The sequence below is a fragment of the Eleutherodactylus coqui genome, chromosome 10, assembly GCF_035609145.1.
Source record: "Eleutherodactylus coqui strain aEleCoq1 chromosome 10, aEleCoq1.hap1, whole genome shotgun sequence".
Taxonomy (NCBI): Eukaryota; Metazoa; Chordata; class Amphibia; order Anura; family Eleutherodactylidae; genus Eleutherodactylus; species Eleutherodactylus coqui.
The window spans coordinates 139983946-140005781 of record NC_089846.1 but is presented as its reverse complement, the minus strand read 5'-3'; the positions used below and the strand labels follow the sequence as shown (position 1 = coordinate 140005781).

Genomic DNA, 21836 nt, shown 5'->3' with positions numbered 1-21836 from the left:
TTTCTCTTCTTACTGTTGGTAATAGGAAAGCCTCCTCAGATCTGGACATTTCCTACAATGTATTTTGTCTAGGCGATCCTCAGTAAGCTAAACATGTTACTACAGCAGACTTTGGATTAAGACTGATGTCTGAAACACGAATCTTAGTAAATCTCCCCCATTGTCCACCACTACGTTTTTAGGTCCACAATTTTGTTTGCATCGTCATAATACAGTAAATCTGGAGTTAGGCCTTGGTAAAAAGATTTAATGTTGGCTGCTTACAGCCACCACTAGGTGGAGCTAAGCACATATGGATTTATACAGCTAGCTGCATTCAATGGTAGCTGTATACATATGTATGCAGAGAGCTCCCCCAGTGGTGGCTGCAGGTAGATACTATGACAGTGCATGAAGCAGCAGCTCAGCGTGGGGCATCTTGCACTTGCCTCCCTGGTAGGTTTGCCACTGATTAAGCCTTCTGAGGACACATAATTTATTAGGATTTATTTACAAAACATAAGATGTAATGAAGGAAGGTTCTCAGAGTTCACTATTCATCCCGGCTTACGGCTTCGTGGTTGGTTTCTTTTTTTGGTTTGGTCCGATATATTTCTGCGGAGTGTATGGTGGTTTTTCTATGACATCAGCGCCCATGAATGGCTGTAAGACCTCAGGAATACGGACGCGGCCATCCTAAGGAGAAAAACCATAGGAGAGAAAATACAGCATGCGGTTAATGAAGGTATCTGCACATGGAAAGGACTACAGCCCTCATCATAGACACAGCTTTACACTCATGCCTCCATAGGAGATGCAGACTCTGCATGCTAGAGAGTCACTGAACGGAGAACTCTTCCTTCACCACCAATTTGGGCCGTAAGGAGTTCAGTGGAGGATCTGCTAAGCCGCCCCCTTGCTGGTCATAGACTTACATAGATTCCCTTACAGTTTAGATGTATATGACATCAGTCTCATAACTATAGAGACAACCTGGCTGTACCCTCATGAGATTAGGCATGCACGAGTCGCACAGGGCACCGGCCACCAGCTTGTAGAGGAGGGGGGCACCGAGTGCCTGTAGACTGTGGCCGATCACCTCCTTTAAGTCCGCCTGGTCAGATCTTCTTCCTCTGTGCAGCAGCATCTCGTGGAGCTCTGCGAGTCAACCTCCTCCTGGCTCGGTCTCTTCCCCTCTGATGTTCCAAGTCATCGCTGTCAGCCCATCGGCACCCTGACAACGCCAATCGCTTAGTCCTTCCACTGTAGTGATAATCTTGGGCAGGGCTGCATTACAGTTGTGGCCAAAAGTTTTGAGACTGACACAAGTTTTAATTTTCCCAGTTTGCTTCTTTAGGCCTCATGTCCACGGGGAAAATCAGATCCGCTGCAGATTCTCCATGTAGAATCTGCAGCGGGTCCCTCCTGCCCCGCGGACATGAGCGCTGAAAATAGCAATTTAAAAGCATTTACCTATCCGTAGCGGCCGGCGAAGCTCTGCTCTTCCTCACGGCCGGATCTTCATTTTCGGCCGGCGGATGAATTCCTGTCGACGTGCCGCGCGCATGCGCCGGGCACATCCGCCGAGCCGAAGCAAGGGAGATGCGGCCGTGAGGAAGAGCAGAGCTTCGCGGCCTGCTGCGGGTGAGTAAATGCTTTAAATTCCTATTTTAGGTCTCCCGCGGATCCGGACGGCTTCCATAGGCTTCAATAGAAGCCCGCGGGAGCCGTCCCCGCGGGAGACCCGCACGAAAATGGAGCATGGTCCGGATTTTTTCATGCTCCATTTTTTTTTAAATCGCTTTTATTGACGATCCGCGGGTATTTATCTACCCGCAGGTGGTCAATGCATCCCTATGGGGTGCGGATCCGCGCGCGGGAGATCCGCTGCGGATTTTAAATCTCATTTTGCCCGTGGACATGAGCCCTTAGTGTTTTTAGATGTTTCAGTCTGATGTTTCTACAGTTCCTCAAGTTCAATCAGCAGCATTTCATCTGGTTTTTAAACTTATTTGTAAATAAGTCACATTTAGGCAAAGACTCAATATTTATAGTTAACCCCCCCTAAAGGCTTCTGCAATTCACACCGGCATGATTGATATCAGCTTCTGGGCCAAATCCTGATGGCAACCCAATTTTTGCCTAACCAGCACTTGGGAGTTCATCATAATTTGTATTTTTGTCTGTTCACCACAGGTTTTCTTTATAAAATTAAAAGACCCAAAGACACAAGGCTCCACTTCCCTCTTCTGTTCCCCTTGCAGCTCCATCCGCCCGTCTCCACTCCCTTCTGGTTATTGCCAAGACCTGTGAGTGCTGCAGCCGATGACTGGGATCAGCCACAGCGGTCAGGGGCTTAGAAGGCACACAGGAGCAGTCGTTGGGAATCGAGCGCAGACCGGGGGGGGGGGTCTAGAGGGACGGCAGCCAGAGCGGTAGAAATATGAATCCATGTGAGTGCTGCTGTTGCCTTTATTATTCATTGGCAACCAGAGCGGTGACCGCTGTGAAGGAGGAGTCTACAGGCGATATTTTACAATGGTTTCCCACTTTAAATGGACGGCACAGGATTAGAAAAACATGGCCGCTCTGGAACACAGAAGGAGGGGACCAAACTGTCAGAACTCACCTTTAACTGGTTGGATTCCAGGATGGCAATAATGAGTCGAGGGACGGCACAAGCGGTGCCATTAATCTGCAAGTACAAAGAGACAAAGTATGTAGGGCCACAGTACAGGCGGGGGCCAAGATATGTGAGCGCAGGACCAGCAGGCTGGATATTGGTCCCCGCCATCCTTTCTTGTCAGGTGATCATAATTTGTGTCACCGCAAGGGGTGGATTAGTTTACTGACTGCCTCTTACTGCAACTGCTGATGAGCCGACTATGCAGGAGGGGGTGACGTAACGCACCGTCTTCACCCAAGGAGCTGGAATAGCTGTATGATGAAATACAAACGCCAGCCCCTTGCCATTTACTGCTGCCATCTCCTCCGCTCTTGAGGTCACACGGAGTCCTGCTTGGAGGGCAAGATGGAGAGATCAGGAGGGCAGGAGATGGCAGCAGCCCAGGAGAAGTACAAGAAAGGACGCTTGGGCTTGAAGTCTTTCATTGTGCGCTGAACGACTAAAGACCCATTTACATGGGACGATTATCGTTGTGGTTGTTCAAAACGTTGCACTACCGTGTCGTCGTCCTGTGTAAATGCGTGCAGAGACTGAACAACTGAGCCAGAGTTGCTCAGTCGTTCGGGTTTCAGCATGCTTGAAAACAGGATAACAAGCCGTCCAGTACGGAATCACTGTCTGCTTACAGTGAATGGAGAGGGACTATCCTCACTCTCCTCCAGCCACCCCGCCTTCCTGCTCACCGCGCTATGAGCAATCCAGTGATACTCTCGCCTCTGTAACAGCATGGGAGCGAGTCTACATGTGGATGAGTGGCAGGCATCGTTTGCCCGACATTCGTCCCGTGTAAAAGGGCCTTAAGTGTCACCTCCAAACTGCAAGTATATCAGTGGCATGGGTGCAGGCGTGCTGTCAGAGCTGGAGACAGATAGCGCTGTCTGTATTGCTGCAGCCGGGTTTGGTAGTGCAGGTTTTGAGCTCAATGGGAGCTGTGCCTGTAATACCAAATTGGGCCACTGCAGTGTTAGCAGTGCCATCTGCTTCCAGCACTGTCCACACTGGCCGGAGGATCAGCCGATTGCCTGGGATCCTGAGTGGCAGTCCCCCACTGATCGACCATTGATGACCTATTAACAGGACAGGTTATCAATAGCAAAAACCCAGGAAACTCCTTTAAAGACTCAAATCCAACATGTGACCCCATTCATAAAAACTACTGGAAAATCAGTGTTGCCCGCAGAATCCTAATTGATTCCAGATGCATCTCCAGATTCCCATTACAACATCGAGCAGACAACTAACTGGATATAGTGGCACTAGCAGTTCTTTGGCCTGATATACTCACGGTGTGGGCATGACGCAGCTCACCATCAGGTCTCTGGTACATGATGCTCAGCCTTCGGCTCTGGAAGTCGGTGCAGTTTGATGCACTAGAAATCTTGGGAAGAGAAAAAAGAAATATTATTATTATTAATAATAAAAATACTATTATATTATATTATACACTAAATGGGAATAAAGTACATTGTACGGCACCCTCTGCTGGCCAGGCTCTGGTACAACATGGACAGGCTGATCAGACCCGAGTTCTACATGTAAAGACGTTCCCCATGAATGCTGCACCACAACTATAGTAAGTATTATTGTGGGGGGTGTACCTCTCCGTAGGTCCCTCGTCCGGGCATCCAGGCCTCTAGGTCACATTTCCTGTAAGCAGGGAGTCCAAGTTCCTCACTTGGCATTTCCAAAACACTGGAAGACAGAATCACCATCAGAAGAACGCTTCTCTTCACATACAGATCTGTGTATTGTGTCACCCACTAATTTACAGGATACGGCAGTCTTTGCTAAAGTGAAGGGGCATACAGAATAAGGAGACCTCCGGCCATACAGGGTGTGATGGATCCAGGCTCAGGACATTTAAAGGAACGCTCCAGACAACAGCCATACACTTGTGTTATGCCTAATGCTCCCTGATGGGGCGGCACAGGACACAGAGGTTCAAAAGGCACCAAAGAGAATCCCCAAGCCCTAGACATAAGGGCCAATTCACACCGGCGTATTTCCGAGTCAAGCCCAACCCAATATTGTTTACACCAGTTGTGTTCCTTTAAACCCTTCCTGCTGCAGCGCTTCTTGTTTTTGTCATTTTCAATTCATTTGTAAAAATCATACATTTTTTTAGACGTTTTCCAGCGACACGAGGGCTGATGTTTCAGTGGTGCCGTTTACATATAATGTGTTGGACATTAAAAATGTCTAATTTGGGCAAGAATGGAAAAAAAACGCAAGTGCAGTAAAAAGGACCTTATTTTGTGGGTCAGCGGGCGCTTTACATTTATTTATTTTACTTTTTAATGATGGCGGTTAAACCTTTGATTTAGCTTCTTCTGTATAGGGCCGGGCTCACACGGACGGAAGCGTAAAACACCGAGCGAGTCACGCAGCGTCTTACCGCTGTGCAGCTGCTGGTGACCCGGCCTATTGTCCCGTATGGCGGCATCTCTCACTCATCTCACACACGCCGCCATGCGCAGGCCATCGCTTTATTTACTTTTTGTTTACATTTGCCACGCTGACGCTTCGCCATGGCACGAATACGCTCAGCACGTATGCAATGTAATTGTGTATGGGGAGTGTTCATTAAGTGCCTATGGAGTACATTGGGCGGTCGTGTGTAATATGCAGCAGAATAGAACATGCTGCCGTTTTTTTGCGCTAGCATATTACGAAATTCCTACGTGAATGGGACTGCATATGGCAGCGTGTTTGACTGGCTGTGAATTACAGGGTTATCCTACGTTCGTGTCGGCCCGGCCTAAAAATAAGAAAAAAAAAAAACAGACACACCCACACACTTTATAACTTGAACTTCAATCATTTGAGCGCTCATACAGAATAGCGCAATACTACTGAACGGCGCCTCGCGATCATCGCAGAAAGGCCAATCGGAACCTTGTAAAACCTACTGAGGGATTTAAATGCCTACATGAGCCGCCGATCCCCTCCATACCAACCCGAACGCACAGGATGTAAATGTACGACTGGCGTTATCTCTGATAGTAACTGCTGCAGGTGGGTGTTGGCTGTCAAAGATGGCCGTCATCCATAGTGTAAATAGTGGGCTTAGCTCCTGAGCCATACACAGACACGCAATGTGCGCCATATATGTACGGCGCATGTCGGGAAGGGGTTAAGGAACATCATGGAGTATTGAATTAGCAGCCATCTCCCTATATTATTACGTCGTCCTCGTCATCATCCCCCGGCAGGCAGGAGGTGGGCCGTGCTCGGTGAGTGGAGCAGGTGGAGTCGCTGCCAGGATGTGGTTCTTGGCACGGACTAGTCACAGGAGGACTAGCTGCAGGGAACGTGATCGCTCCTACAGTCCTAGGCTAATTGTTGCAGTTGCTCCGGTGTGTAAAGGGATAACAGATAACATTAAAGCAATGCCTATGAGGCAGAAGGGAATATGCCGCTGCCAGAAGCCTCTGCTAGTAGTTCGTCTCCGGCAGGAACGCAGCTTCGGGCATCTTCAGATTGAACGTGGTGGATCCTTCTTCCTCCGACATTTATCAATGGAGACAATATTACACCATCCTGCCAAACGTATCTGGACATGAGAAGGCATTGTGATGGACGCTTGTGTGCAGCGGCATACCCCGTATATAGGATGGCCCGAAGTTCCCGTTGCACGGTGCTGCCAAGGACTTGGTTTCCGCTTGCTTGCAGATTCTCAGTGCGCTCCTGGATAGCGGCAGTGAGCGCCGCCATCAATCCCTCCCAGCGGCCATTAGGCCCTCTCTGTTAATATTTTAGGTCGTCCGGTTCTTGGTTGATGCGCGGTACGTTCCCTTCTCCACCTTGTGATCTCGTCACTCAGTTGATTTGGTGACTTGGGCTTTAGCAGAATGTCACAAACCGATAGTCCACTAATGTGACAACCAGCAATGATATTATGGGTAAAGGCTAAGCTCAACGGACGAGCCACGCTGAGCGCAACAAACCCCTCTGAGGGTCGGCATCTTGGGTAGCATGGTTCAGGACAGATAAGATGCCAATAAGACAACCCCCTCTAGTGTTACGGGGCTCCAGATACTGTTGGTAGGATAGTAGAACTCTGTACAGCTAGTCACAGTTTAAGGCTTCATTCCCACGAGCGTATAATCGGCCGCGCTTTTCACGCCCGCTGATATACGCTGCCCATCTGATGCATTGGTTTACAATGCATCAGTTCAGATGGGCGTGTTCTTGCGGCGTAAAAGCTCCCGGCCAACCAAGATAGCACAGAGGAGCGCATTACAGCCGGGCGCTTTTACACCGGCCAAGAAAGATAGTTTAGGAAGTACCTCCCTGGCTGGAATATGGGAGCTTATGGGAGCTGCCGGAGAAGGGAGGTGGGAGGGAGTCTAGCAGCGTGTCTACTAAACTCCCCCTCCCTCCTCCTCCCCCTCCTCTCCGCCGCCTGTTTGCAATGGGAGGGGGCGGGAGCTAGTTGCTAAGCTCCCGCCCCATCCCATTGCTAACAGCCAAGGGGCAGAGAGGGGGTAGGAGCTTAGCACACTAGGTCCCGCCCACTCCCCTTGCCGAGTGTCGGTGAGGGACGGAAAGGTGGAGGCAGTTTAGCATAACTAAGCTGTCTGCACCCAACCGATGGCATTCCGGGCTTGGCGTATATGCGCCGGACCCAGGCCGTCTGAACGGGCGCACAAACGCCAGATTTGTGCGCCCGTTCATGTGATTTTCGGTCGCGCTGTGGTTGTAACATGGCCGACCAAAAATCACTTCGCTTGTGTGAAAGAGCCGAACGCAGTTCATTTAATTCAATGCAGTTTTCTGCAAGTTCAGTCCTTCTTGGTGGAAATGCGGTGCAGAGCGTCCGCCGTACAACAACTTGCAGCGCCACACGTGTTAACGAGATCCTGATCTTAGGGAGCTTTTAGACGGAACGATTAGCTTTCAAAAAAAATAGACCAAAGCTCCCCGGATCACATGACTGATCGATAATGGTTCCATCGTCGGCCATGTTTACCGCTGAACGATATTGGTTTGCTTATTGTTCATTTCATGCAGGCGTGACAATCAGGGTCGACTCGTTCGCTAATCATTCAGTTTAAACACCGATCATTCAGTTGTTCTTACTCACCGATACAGAAAATGTGAACGACCTGCGAGCGAACTACTAGTTATCTGCGTGTCTAAACAGGCGGCATGACCCAACGCCATCATTGTTCGCTCGTGCAGACGATAAATCGCTCATTCTGAATGCGCCCCTAGGGTCTGTCCTATTACCATCTACCCCGATCTTCTCAGGCCATGTTCACACCTGCACCGCCTCTTCCAGCAGGGGGCTCCACAGTGGATTCTGTCACTTAGGATGCACCATGTTTGCCATCAACACAGAAATCCTAATGAATCTCCAATTCCCCTTGGGGTCCACAGAAAGTTGTTTGGATCAGTCGTATGATGAATTCGGCACTCTAAGTGAGCTTAACCTAAACCTTCCCCTTCTGATACCCCTCTGCTCTCCGCAGTGATAGTCCGGGATCTAGAAGGATCTACTTACTGAAAGTGTAACCCCAGATCTGAGAAGATCTCCTTCTGCAGGTCCATAAACTCCTGGAGCATCTCCTGGCTCTCCTTACCGGTCTCATTAGCGGTGACTCCAAACATCTCCACCTGCAGAAGGAACATGGCGATGGTCAGCAGCGCTCTGCACATGGGACGGTGGCCCGCCCTGGGAAAGACATCGCACCTTGGTAAAATGGTGAACTCGGTAGAGACCCCACGTTTCCCGGACGTTATCAGTTTCTGCTCGGTAACACGTGCTGCAGCAAACGGTCCTGCCAAAGAAGACATCAGATTATAGAGAGGAAGCGGAAGATCACACGGAGAAGAAAAGCAGATGCCGATAACACTACGATGTTCTGATTGGAGGGGAGACTCACCTAATGGGGAGGTCTGACAACTGCACTACATGATCCATAAAATACCCTAAAAATGAAGGACAGGCTGTAAAAACAAATGTGACCAGTGATCACCTGCAGAACAGAATCTACTGGAGGGTTCAGGATGGCGCTGACAATGCAGTATAATGTGGCTTTACCTGCGATGCCAACCTCGGAGGTCCCAGCTAGATGCAGGTCGGGGTGTGCAGATGGATCCAGGCTGTAGACCTGCGAGCTGTGTGCAGTCGGCTGCATGCCACAACCTTCCTGGGACATGGAGGGAGCAGACAGGTCAGGTAGAGGCAGACGAGCAACAGCGTTATGAAAACAGCAGAATGACGAGAAACGCTGCAGACAGAGGAGACTAAAGCCTCATATACTACATACCTGCAGGGTGCAACGGGAGGCAGGCCTGACCGCAGGGTGCAACGGGAGGCAGGCCTGACCGCAGGGTGCAACGGGAGGCAGGCCTGACCGCAGGGTGCAACGGGAGGCAGGCCTGACCGCAGGGTGCAACGGGAGGCAGGCCTGACCGCAGGGTGCAACGGGAGGCAGGCCTGACCGCAGGGTGCAACGGGAGGCAGGCCTGACCGCAGGGTGCAACGGGAGGCAGGCCTGACCGCAGGGTGCAACGGGAGGCAGGCCTGACCGCAGGGTGCAACGGGAGGCAGGCCTGACCGCAGGGTGCAACGGGAGGCAGGCCTGACCGCAGGGTGCAACGGGAGGCAGGCCTGACCGCAGGGTGCAACGGGAGGCAGGCCTGACCGCAGGGTGCAACGGGAGGCAGGCCTGACCGCAGGGTGCAACGGGAGGCAGGCCTGACCGCAGGGTGCAACGGGAGGCAGGCCTGACCGCAGGGTGCAACGGGAGGCAGGCCTGACCGCAGGGTGCAACGGGCCGCAGGCCTGACCGCAGGGTGCAACGGGCCGCAGGCCTGACCGCAGGGTGCAACGGGCCGCAGGCCTGACCGCAGGGTGCAACGGGCCGCAGGCCTGACCGCAGGGTGCAACGGGCCGCAGGCCTGACCGCAGGGTGCAACGGGAGGCAGGCCTGACCGCAGGGTGCAACGGGAGGCAGGCCTGACCGCAGGGTGCAACGGGAGGCAGGCCTGACCGCAGGGTGCAACGGGAGGCAGGCCTGACCGCAGGGTGCAACGGGAGGCAGGCCTGACCGCAGGGTGCAACGGGAGGCAGGCCTGACCGCAGGGTGCAACGGGAGGCAGGCCTGACCGCAGGGTGCAACGGGAGGCAGGCCTGACCGCAGGGTGCAACGGGAGGCAGGCCTGACCGCAGGGTGCAACGGGAGGCAGGCCTGACCGCAGGGTGCAACGGGAGGCAGGCCTGACCGCAGGGTGCAACGGGAGGCAGGCCTGACCGCAGGGTGCAACGGGAGGCAGGCCTGACCGCAGGGTGCAACGGGAGGCAGGCCTGACCGCAGGGTGCAACGGGAGGCAGGCCTGACCGCAGGGTGCAACGGGAGGCAGGCCTGACCGCAGGGTGCAACGGGAGGCAGGCCTGACCGCAGGGTGCAACGGGAGGCAGGCCTGACCGCAGGGTGCAACGGGCCGCAGGCCTGACCGCAGGGTGCAACGGGCGGCAGGCCTGACCGCAGGGTGCAACGGGAGGCAGGCCTGACCGCAGGGTGCAACGGGAGGCAGGCCTGACCGCAGGGTGCAACGGGAGGCAGGCCTGACCGCAGGGTGCAACGGGAGGCAGGCCTGACCGCAGGGTGCAACGGGAGGCAGGCCTGACCGCAGGGTGCAACGGGAGGCAGGCCTGACCGCAGGGTGCAACGGGAGGCAGGCCTGACCGCAGGGTGCAACGGGAGGCAGGCCTGACCGCAGGGTGCAACGGGAGGCAGGCCTGACCGCAGGGTGCAACGGGAGGCAGGCCTGACCGCAGGGTGCAACGGGAGGCAGGCCTGACCGCAGGGTGCAACGGGAGGCAGGCCTGACCGCAGGGTGCAACGGGAGGCAGGCCTGACCGCAGGGTGCAACGGGAGGCAGGCCTGACCGCAGGGTGCAACGGGAGGCAGGCCTGACCGCAGGGTGCAACGGGAGGCAGGCCTGACCGCAGGGTGCAACGGGAGGCAGGCCTGACCGCAGGGTGCAACGGGAGGCAGGCCTGACCGCAGGGTGCAACGGGAGGCAGGCCTGACCGCAGGGTGCAACGGGAGGCAGGCCTGACCGCAGGGTGCAACGGGAGGCAGGCCTGACCGCAGGGTGCAACGGGAGGCAGGCCTGACCGCAGGGTGCAACGGGAGGCAGGCCTGACCGCAGGGTGCAACGGGAGGCAGGCCTGACCGCAGGGTGCAACGGGCCGCAGGCCTGACCGCAGGGTGCAACGGGCCGCAGGCCTGACCGCAGGGTGCAACGGGCCGCAGGCCTGACCGCAGGGTGCAACGGGCCGCAGGCCTGACCGCAGGGTGCAACGGGAGGCAGGCCTGACCGCAGGGTGCAACGGGAGGCAGGCCTGACCGCAGGGTGCAACGGGAGGCAGGCCTGACCGCAGGGTGCAACGGGAGGCAGGCCTGACCGCAGGGTGCAACGGGAGGCAGGCCTGACCGCAGGGTGCAACGGGAGGCAGGCCTGACCGCAGGGTGCAACGGGAGGCAGGCCTGACCGCAGGGTGCAACGGGAGGCAGGCCTGACCGCAGGGTGCAACGGGAGGCAGGCCTGACCGCAGGGTGCAACGGGAGGCAGGCCTGACCGCAGGGTGCAACGGGAGGCAGGCCTGACCGCAGGGTGCAACGGGAGGCAGGCCTGACCGCAGGGTGCAACGGGAGGCAGGCCTGACCGCAGGGTGCAACGGGAGGCAGGCCTGACCGCAGGGTGCAACGGGAGGCAGGCCTGACCGCAGGGTGCAACGGGAGGCAGGCCTGACCGCAGGGTGCAACGGGAGGCAGGCCTGACCGCAGGGTGCAACGGGAGGCAGGCCTGACCGCAGGGTGCAACGGGAGGCAGGCCTGACCGCAGGGTGCAACGGGAGGCAGGCCTGACCGCAGGGTGCAACGGGAGGCAGGCCTGACCGCAGGGTGCAACGGGAGGCAGGCCTGACCGCAGGGTGCAACGGGAGGCAGGCCTGACCGCAGGGTGCAACGGGAGGCAGGCCTGACCGCAGGGTGCAACGGGAGGCAGGCCTGACCGCAGGGTGCAACGGGAGGCAGGCCTGACCGCAGGGTGCAACGGGAGGCAGGCCTGACCGCAGGGTGCAACGGGAGGCAGGCCTGACCGCAGGGTGCAACGGGAGGCAGGCCTGACCGCAGGGTGCAACGGGAGGCAGGCCTGACCGCAGGGTGCAACGGGAGGCAGGCCTGACCGCAGGGTGCAACGGGAGGCAGGCCTGACCGCAGGGTGCAACGGGAGGCAGGCCTGACCGCAGGGTGCAACGGGAGGCAGGCCTGACCGCAGGGTGCAACGGGAGGCAGGCCTGACCGCAGGGTGCAACGGGAGGCAGGCCTGACCGCAGGGTGCAACGGGAGGCAGGCCTGACCGCAGGGTGCAACGGGAGGCAGGCCTGACCGCAGGGTGCAACGGGAGGCAGGCCTGACCGCAGGGTGCAACGGGAGGCAGGCCTGACCGCAGGGTGCAACGGGAGGCAGGCCTGACCGCAGGGTGCAACGGGACGCAGGCCTGACCGCAGGGTGCAACGGGACGCAGGCCTGACCGCAGGGTGCAACGGGACGCAGGCCTGACCGCAGGGTGCAACGGGACGCAGGCCTGACCGCAGGGTGCAACGGGACGCAGGCCTGACCGCAGGGTGCAACGGGACGCAGGCCTGACCGCAGGGTGCAACGGGACGCAGGCCTGACCGCAGGGTGCAACGGGACGCAGGCCTGACCGCAGGGTGCAACGGGACGCAGGCCTGACCGCAGGGTGCAACGGGACGCAGGCCTGACCGCAGGGTGCAACGGGACGCAGGCCTGATCGCAGGGTGCAATGGATCCCGCAATCCCCAACAATCTCCCCCAAAGACCTAATAGAGCAGGGTCAGCTCCCTTCAGCTAATCAGTAGCGTCACGACACCAGGGCTCATGTCATGTGACACGGAGGCGATCGCAGGGATGGACTTATTTTCACTACCTCAATCCTACACTTGTTGCAAAATGGGGCATAAATCCCACCCCAACGTGGTCCTGACCCCCCCAAAATGCTCAGTACCAGCGCTGACTGTTATACTGTGAGGCACTGTACCCACACTGGATGCATTAAAGTCTGCACCGGCCCCCATCCTGGAAATCTAGACCGCATGGATGAGCCATAACGTTAGTTAGTACTTTCAGTTCATCTCCTGGTGGTCCGGAGACGGCATCAGGCCGCTGTGTATCTGCTAACACAATAGGGGGCTTACAGAAGCAGACTATGCCAACAGACCATCCTGGTTCGCAGGAAAGGGACAATGGAAGCGAAGTCACCTATTCAGGACTTGGCCAGGAAACTAAGGACTATAAAACATACCTCAAGCCGCATTCAGGATGTAACCAAGAACTCAATAAATATTAACGAACCTCAGAGACCGGATGGGCAACGCCATATCATACCAATGTCATCATACCCCCATAAGAGGCCGGAGGGGTGGGTCCCATCATACGTCCATGCCAGTAGCAGCAAGAGGGGCCAAGCTCCATGACCAGGAGAGGGTTAACGGTTCCTGATGACATAGTAGTCGAAGGGGCAGGAAACTGCCTCACGTGCACCTATTAACCCCTTAAGGACCAGACACTTTTTAGGGATGTTACCCATGTGGCGGTTTTACTGCCCTTTTTTTTCCCTTCAGCGACCACAATTATTTTTGCTGACATAAGGGGCGATTTGTTCAATATCTTTTTCACTGACTTTTTTCCCCCATTTTTTTAGTTTTATTGGGGGTGAAAAGCTAAAAAAAAAAAAAAAGAAAGGGATTTAACATTTGGAGTCTTTTTCTTAATTAGTATATTTATGCTACAATGATACGGGCTCCTCTATTTGTTTTGGACGGTTTGATATATATGGTTTGGGATTACAGGGCGCGGCTTTTTCTCTTATGTATATATTGTTGTTTTAATCTGTAATTCTGTTTTTTACTATCTGTGTCCCTCATGACCTCATATAAGACCTCTGGGGGACAGTCACAGTTTGTTTTATTTGACACTTTCCCACTGTATCTGGGGCATCCATAGGCGTCGCAACCATAGGAGCCTCAGTTACAGGGGAAACATTCCCTGTAGTGGAAGTTAAACTTCTGCTGTGTGATAACAATAATAATAATAATAATCAACTTTATTCGTATAGCGCCAACATATTCCGCAGCGCTTGTACTCGGAGAAGGAAAAGGCAGAAAGGGTCAAAAACCCCTCCTGCCTTCTCCTCTGGGTTATCAGCTGTCACTAAGAGCTGACAATCCATTCCAGCCTCTGATTGATTGCAGAGACAGGAGGCTTAAATCCCTGCCATCATTTTACTATCGGTGGGGCTTTAAGCCCAGGACCAGCCGCTGTATATACCGGTCCTGGTCCTTAATGGGTTAAATGCATCCTAAAAAGGACATTTACCCTCTTTCTTGGTTAATCGGAATATGCAATACCAGAGGTCATGTTACTATTTCCGAGACTTGGCCATGACTGTCAGACACCTGAGAAGTATGCTTGGCCATACAGAGTTGTGTCTGGTAATACCGCCCCGGGCAGGAAAAGAAGTGCAATGAGTAGACTCACAAATACGGCTCCTCTCAGCATGTCCGGCACAGACAGTGCAAGAAACCCCTGCAGCGGGAAGAAGGGAAAAAGAAGAGGGTTGTCAAGAAACAAAAAACAAGAACACACATGGTTGCCTTCTTCCAGAAATCATGCTGACCCGTCCGTGGGCTGTGTCTGGCGATGCAGCTCAGGTTCACTACAATACATAGAACTAAGCAGGACCTGTGACCGGTGTGGCACTAGATCTGGGACTGCCAGAGATGGTAAAGTTCAAGCCCTCTCATCTGCGACAGCCCCAGTGCAATGAATCACGTGGTGGTGAGCATGTGTGACCACTCCATTCATTTGGGGACCCCCCATTTTCATGAATAGTGGGGATCCCAGCTGTTGGACCCCCTGCTGATCAGATCATTGTCTCCTATCCTGTAAGTAAATGATAACTGTTTTATGGCACAACCCCTTTATGAGTCCAGACAACGGATTTCATAGTGTTGTCCTATCTGGACATCATAAAGGGGGTCCGCCGTCCTCTGTGTGTTACACTGCAGAACCAGGGCTCCATTAAATACAACAGGCCGGAGCTCTCCGTTACCTTTTTCACAAGTTTGGTGATTGTAAAGTTCACCAGTGCGTGCTGCAACATGGCGCCGGCTCCACGTAGGTAATAACAGCGGTTACCGGAGATGTGGGCGAGACGTCTGAAGGAAGACAGAACATATGTCAGATACACGGTCATCAGCAGGAGAGGATTCTCCACATATACAGTACACGTCCCTCCTGTGACCGCACAAAGCTTTACCCCAAGGCCACACGCCTCGTCCCCATCTGTGAGTAATTATCTGTAATTGGCGTGAAGACCGTAAAGGCCATAGACGCCGTGGCAACAATAAATAAAGCTGCCATCAATTCCTGACAGACAGGATCCCCCCACATTATATACAGACAACGCAGGAGCGGAGGATGGAAAGTGCCTCGGGCCAATGGGAGAGGTGTAGCGTGCGAGCGGCTGCTATACAGTGCTGCGGTCATACAGGAGTGAAGCCAGTGCATCAGGGAAAGACAGGGACGGCAGAAGAGACAGGACCCTACGGGACCACATCGGTACCTCTGTCGGATGATATCCAGCTCCTCCCCGATTTCCAGGTGACCCAGAACATTAAAGTCAAAATCTGGATGCAGAACAAAATCAGTAGAAAACAGAAAGTTAGTTTAGATTTTTCCATGTATTACCAGGACATATTGGGCACAGAGGCACAGGGGCACAAATCACATGCCAGTCAGGAGGCCAGAAGAGGCAACTATGGAGGACGGCCTCTTCCCATTTCTTAAAGGTTGTATCGTGATTAAAGGGGTTTTCTGGGACTAACAACTATTAATGACCTAGTCTCAGGATGTCATCCACAGTTGATCACTAGGGGTCTGCTGCTTGGAATCCCCACCGATCAGCTGAACGAACCATCAATGATGGAGTGAGCGCCGCGGACACTTGTGTCATATCTGGTGCAGAAGATCAATCCCATTCACCTGAAGGTGTCAGAGCGGCTCTTGGGCCACAAGTGATAAATGGGACTTCACAGGCCTGAAAAAAGGGCTTAGCACTCATGAAAGTTCCACTAACTCTTCATACAGCTGATCGTCAAGGATCCTGAGCAGAGGACCCCCAAAGATCAACTACTGATGAAAGGTAGTTTAGTCCTGGGAAATCCCTTTAAATATGATATTCTAAAACTAAGATTCTATTTTTAACCCCTTCCTATGTGTAGATGGTGCCAGTACATACTTGTTATGGCGCCCTCTGGTGTCCTTTCGATTCCCCCTTAGAACGTCCAACTAATATTTCCAGTGCTGGTGGTCTCAGTAGCCAAGTTCTACCAGCTGGACCCTCTTGTACACGGGTGGTGGAGTGCAAATAATAATCAGCGCACTAGAAGCAGCTTCTTCGCACCGACACTGGAGACATCAGGTGGATGTTCTGAAAGAGTATCAGAAGAACACCAGGGGGCATCACAACAAGAACAGTAAGATCTACAGAGGGGCCCGTTCTTTAATTATTCCAAGAATCAGGGCCCATTCATAATTCGTCAAGGCCTCCTTTGCTGGGTTCTGTCAAGCTCTCGAGCAGGAAGCAATTTTCTGTCATCCAAACTGCAAACTGTGATGGAAGCCAGAGATGTGGGTCGTGACAAGGTGTGAACGTGTCCTCATGTTTTGCACGATCACAATTAAATCATAGGACAAACCTTTTAGGCCCCTTCACACAGGCGATGTCGTCATGCGATTTTCTTGTGATGCGACAGTGCTACAAACCGCATCTATGTGAAGCCCATGCTTTCCTATGGGTTCCTTCACATTACTGATGTTTTGTAGCATGAGATATTGCGGTTCGGAGTATACATCACCTTAGAAGGGCTGTCCGGGGCTCCACTGCAGCTTCTTCCAGGTCCCTGGCACTGCTCTTCTTCATATCTTCTGGCTGGGAATTAAAAAATCCCCACCTCCTGGGAGTGCTGCCTCTGATTGGTTCATCATCGAGTGCTGACTCAGATTGGCTAAGCTTCAGCCAATCAGAGGCAGTGCTTCCAGGAGGCGGGAGTTTTTCAATCCAGAAGAGATGAAGAACAGTGCCGGGCACTGGGAGGAAGCTACAGCAGAGCTGGACTGCGCTTCTAGGTGATGTATACTCGCCTTCATGCTGCAGTGCTTTCAGCAGTGCCAGCGATATGCACCCCTGTGTAACATGTAACAGCACAGGGGCAAGCTTCACTGGGACGAGTGTCGGGCTCATCCCGTCTGGAGACAGAACTCAGCCTGTGTAACTCTGTGCATGAGCGCTAACGGCTTAGCGATGATGTCAGCGCTCATGCAGTGGTTTACCCAACTGTTGTCTGTGCTGGGATGACGGCGCAGGTGCCTACAGAAAGGGCTCCCAGTGCCCCCTCGGGCACGCATGCCATAGGTTCGCCACCGCTGTCCTAGAGAGACTTTGGTCATTTTGTCCTGACTCATTAAAGCGACCCTCCAGTTTCGGGGCAAACTTCTGTCTCAGGACAAGAGGAAGAGGGTATTTTAGTAGATTTGAGGGCTGGCGGAGAAGAACTCCACATAATATTTTTTGGGCCCCGTTTTCGACTGTCCAAAATGGCTGCAGCAATTTTAATATTCCACTAATGCACAGTGCACTGCTGATTGGCTACTGCTAATCAATGAAAAGGCCTGCGGCCAATGAAAGACTAGCAATGCTCTTACACTACCAATGCGCTGTGGGAATTAGCCAGTCTGAAGACTGCATCAGCCATCTTGGAGGGATGGAAATGGGAAAGCAGCTGGAGAGATAGAGAAGAACACCTGACGGTAAGAAACCCCTGACCCCACCAGTCCTAGGACAGAGTCGCCTCAATGTATCTCTGATGCCCGAGATCATATGTTCACCCAGGGGTGCAGACGAAATCACAGGCCTCTGGGACAGAAGAGGAGCTTTAACAAACAAGTTGCATCAGCTTCTCCGACTGCGAGTTTCTATCGTACTTTTTGGTGTGTTTTTAACCACTTCATGGCCGGGGTATTCTCAACCATCTGTGAATCAATCCATAGAACTAGATTCCTTACCAGGCTTCTCTCCAACAACCTCCAGCACCCGAGCGTGGCTTTCATCCCCAATAGGCTGTAGAGGAAACGAGAGAATGTGAGCGACCAAACGTTATGTCCCCATCAGACAGCTGTATATGCAGGCCGGGTGCCGTCTGTATTCCGCGGACAGCGCATCGCCTCATAATGGGCCATGATGCAGAATCAACACAGACCGATGCAGCAGGTTTTCCTGTTACACACGGCCATGTCCGATTCTCATCTGTGAAGAGTACAGAAGGACATGCAACGTGCAGAGACTACGGAGATCAGACTGATGTCCACGGCCGTCCGCTACAACCTACACGCCAGCTTCCCGGGCGCAGCAAGCATATGGCGGTGTGGATCCAGCCTCCGGTCGCTGTCAGACTAGCAGATCTCACTCCATATTTGGTCCGTGTTCCGCTGACCGTAATATGGAGCCGATATAAATCTATTAACATGGCCGTATTATTCACAGTCCCGGCCGTGCGGCGTCGGCGGTTTCTGCCTCAGTATTCGCATTTGTTGGTATTACTTTCTACTGGGGAAAACAAGATTTTGTAAGAACTTACCGTAAAATCTCTTTCTCGTCTTGTTCATTGGGGGACACAGCTCTGACCTTGGGTACAGCTTCTGCCACTAGGAGGCGACACCAAGCACAAAAGTGTTAACTCCTCCCATTAGCTATACCCCTCCTGCAGGCATAAGCTAGCTCAGTTTGTATGCAGGCAGTAGGAGAGGCCAGTAGGATACAACATAGATAATAAATAACAATACTCACGAACTGTAACTCATTCCAACCCGTGTGTGACTGCACCGCGGACCCTCCCCCAGGGAGTATACGTCACAGCTCCGATACCAGACTGGGTGGGTGCTGGGTCCCCCAATGAACAAGACGAGAAAGATTTTACGGTAAGTTCTAACAAAATCTTGTTTTCTCGTCTGTTATCATTGGGGGACACAGCTCTGACCTTGGGACGTTCTAGAGCAGTACCCAAGGGGGCGGGAAAATATAAGAAGCCGCGTGTGTAAGGAAGCAATCTGTCCTTCAACTGCGACCAGCGTTAATGGATGGCTAGGTATCCCGCATGCTCAGACCGAGCCTAAAGGGGCCTAAATAACAGCCCCATCCACCAACTGAGGGAAGAAAAAAACAGAACCCAGACAAGGAGCTTCCGACGGGGCACACGGCTTCCAAATAATATGGCCTGAGAATATGACCTTGCTGGCATAGTAACCCTGAATTGCTGCAAGGCAGAGTCATTGTAAGGAGTCCACTCTGGAAACGCAGGGATCCAGTCGGAGTTGTCAGGATTACCGGCAGCGCGCCAGCGTGACTGAAGCGTGCCACCTGCACGAGATACTCTGGCGTAGTCAACCGAGAAACCTGCCCTGGAGCGTTCCTTGGGACTACCGAGAAGGTGCCCACCGATACCTCACCGAAGTGGATCCTGATACCGGCGGTAGGCCATACGGCGGGTAGATAACAACCATTTCCTGTACCATCCGCACAAAATAGGCATCCGAAGATGGAGCTGTGGAGCCATAGGCACCAAACATGAGGGTTGTGGGCCTTCTGCCAGGCGACTTAGTTGTAAGTCAGGTCCCGTATACCTCCAGGTATTCGATCTCACCTACATCATCCCTCCGTCATGAAGGGACATTCGACTCCAGACGCCAGTGGAGAAACGACCTGTTCAGATATGCAACCGTCTGATGCTGGAGTCCCGTGTTGCCCACGGTTGGAAGGCCTGCCGTATGACCTTGATGCTGTATATGCTGACAGCCTCCGTCCATGGCGTCGGCTGTCTGATTAGCTGTAACTTGAAAAAGGGTCGTGAGAGGAAAAAGTTTGGTTCCATGATTCTGCAACAATGCCCACGGCGTCCACCTCTGCATGGCCCCATGGGCATCCGAGGACATCTGCCCATTTCATGATCAACTAGGGCTGGCCTGGTGCTGGGATGCCATGTAACCGTGTGACTCCACTGGGTACAGAAAACGTGACCGCACAAGGCAGCAAGGGTACACTGGTCCGAGACTCACTGATCCCTTTGAGGAAACCTCCACAGTAGGGCTGGAGGAACCCTAAAATTGCCGACAGTACAAGTATGGACTGTCTTACACTGTCCTGCAAGTCATAATGCAGGGAGAGCAATGCAGGAGGATCGCAGCGAGTCGCTGGATCTGTCCGCCTTAACCCCATTGGATGTTTTACCTTCCTATACAATCAGTCTCGCAAGCGACTAGGAGGGCCTAGTTTGCTGAGGATCAGGGCCCTACACCTGAACCGACACTAGCGACAGTTTAGAATACCGAGCACTCCTACGGTCAGTCTCCCCATCCCCAATGGGAGGAACGTGGCCTGTTCTGCACCCCACCAGGGTCCGCAGGAGCTCTGTCTCCTGCAGAGAGCTATCCACGTCCTGGTGACACGGCTGTAGAGCTAGCAGTCCATCATTCCTAGAGAGTACACATGCCTTGTAGTTCAGAGAACGCCCAAAAGAAACGAACTCGGCATTACAAAGCGCCGCCGGAGGGACGCTCTGCGCCACTTCCGTCTGTGGCGGGGGCATAAAAAGTATGCGGCTCTCCTGTCATCGTAGATCGCCCTAGGTTGCCTGTAGGAAGCTGCAGGTGGGAACTCCAGGGAGGCTAGCCGTTAGGAAAATGTCTGGAGCGTAAGCTTCTGTGGGGTGGAGGCGAATACCACGTGTTCATAGAGCTCCTGAGAATAGTATATAGCTCAGAAGGGTACCACAAGACTTAGCCAGACCGAAGGAAGCCCAACGGCTGTTCAAACTCCTTAAGGGTTTTGGGCTGCATACTGCTGCCTTAACACCCGGCTCTACACAAGGCCCAATACATGTTGTCCATAAGGTGACTAATTTTTGGGGGAATGCTACTCTCGTACAATAGCAAGACCCCATACCGATGTGGTACTAGCCGGGCCCTGTGCGTGCAATCCCGGCATCGGACATAGCCGTCTGGTTGCCTGCAGGGAAAAGCGGGGGGCTAGCTAAGGCCAGGGCAACCCGGTCAGGCCTAACATCAAGGCCGGGGTACCGCTGATAATCAGCATGTAGACCAGCAGATAGCGCACTTGATATGCGGCTCTGTCCCGAACTGCAACTCAGGGTGCAGGAAACTACTGAGGGGACAAAGCTGACCCCTGCTCAAACCAGTGAATGCGCTGCTTCGGGCATGGAAGTACCACCGGTCTCAGCCGCCTGGGGTACCGCTGACAAGCAGCTTGAACCCTGTTGTACGTAAGGCAAGATATTCTCCGGCTGGATGCAGTCTCGTTCCTTAACGAGCGCGCACATAGTATGTGACCCTTGCCGGCCGCTGTCATCGTGTCCTCCTGGACCCGGACACTGTGGTGCGATTGTCTGTAGAGGAGTTCAACCGGATTCAGGACAGACGTGAGGAAAAATGAGTCCAGAGCCTCCTGTGCGAGTACTGACGAGATCGCATACTGTTATCTGTAAGACGAGATTCTCTCCGCTTAATCCCGAACTACAGCGCGGGCGCACCTGGTATGTGGCTCTGGCCGCCCCGCCTGCATGTCCTCCTGGACGCGGACACTGTGGTACATGTGACCGTGGGGGGAACCACAGGGGAGCTGCCGACATGTAAGGCTTAACCCGGTGCGGAGCCGACATGGGGAACGATGAATCCAGTCAGCGAGCCCAGAGTAATGCTGACCAGAGTTCACACGCTGCTGTCAGTATATATAGAGCTGTAGCAAGAGCACATCTGGCATGGGGCTCTGGCTGACCTGTCCGCGTGTCATCCTGGAATTAGACACCACGGTGCTGATTGCTGCAGGGAACTGCAGGGGGGCAATGGGGGAGCTTCCGTCAGGCACTGCTCAACCCGGTCCGGAGCAGATATGGGTAGCTGTGCGGTACTCCTTCTGTATGGACGGGGTAATAGGGGCACTATCAGCGACCAGGGAGCCACCGATAGCCTGTGTGTAGTACGGAAGGGGTCCCAGGATT

General features: G+C 53.9%; 1 protein-coding gene across 3 annotated transcripts in view; it reads right to left on the bottom strand.

The window, feature by feature from the left end:
• Window positions 1-471: 471 nt before the first annotated feature.
• The window catches only part of SARS2 (seryl-tRNA synthetase 2, mitochondrial), a 28170-nt gene continuing 6805 nt past the window's right edge, over window positions 472-21836 (bottom strand). For 2 of the 3 annotated variants that reach the window (XM_066581932.1, XM_066581934.1), the window contains 12 exons: window positions 17833-17887; window positions 15332-15395; window positions 14819-14924; window positions 14245-14292; window positions 8712-8820; window positions 8554-8599; window positions 8361-8448; window positions 8172-8284; window positions 4264-4357; window positions 3951-4043; window positions 2609-2674; window positions 472-675 (listed from right to left, as the gene is read on the bottom strand). In XM_066581932.1, the coding sequence (XP_066438029.1) occupies window positions 547-675; window positions 2609-2674; window positions 3951-4043; window positions 4264-4357; window positions 8172-8284; window positions 8361-8448; window positions 8554-8599; window positions 8712-8820; window positions 14245-14292; window positions 14819-14924; window positions 15332-15395; window positions 17833-17887 (1011 nt within the window). In that variant the 3' untranslated portion in view covers window positions 472-546. The remainder of the gene's footprint in view (window positions 676-2608; window positions 2675-3950; window positions 4044-4263; window positions 4358-8171; window positions 8285-8360; window positions 8449-8553; window positions 8600-8711; window positions 8821-14244; window positions 14293-14818; window positions 14925-15331; window positions 15396-17832; window positions 17888-21836) is intronic. The other variant, XM_066581933.1, reaches the window with a different exon arrangement.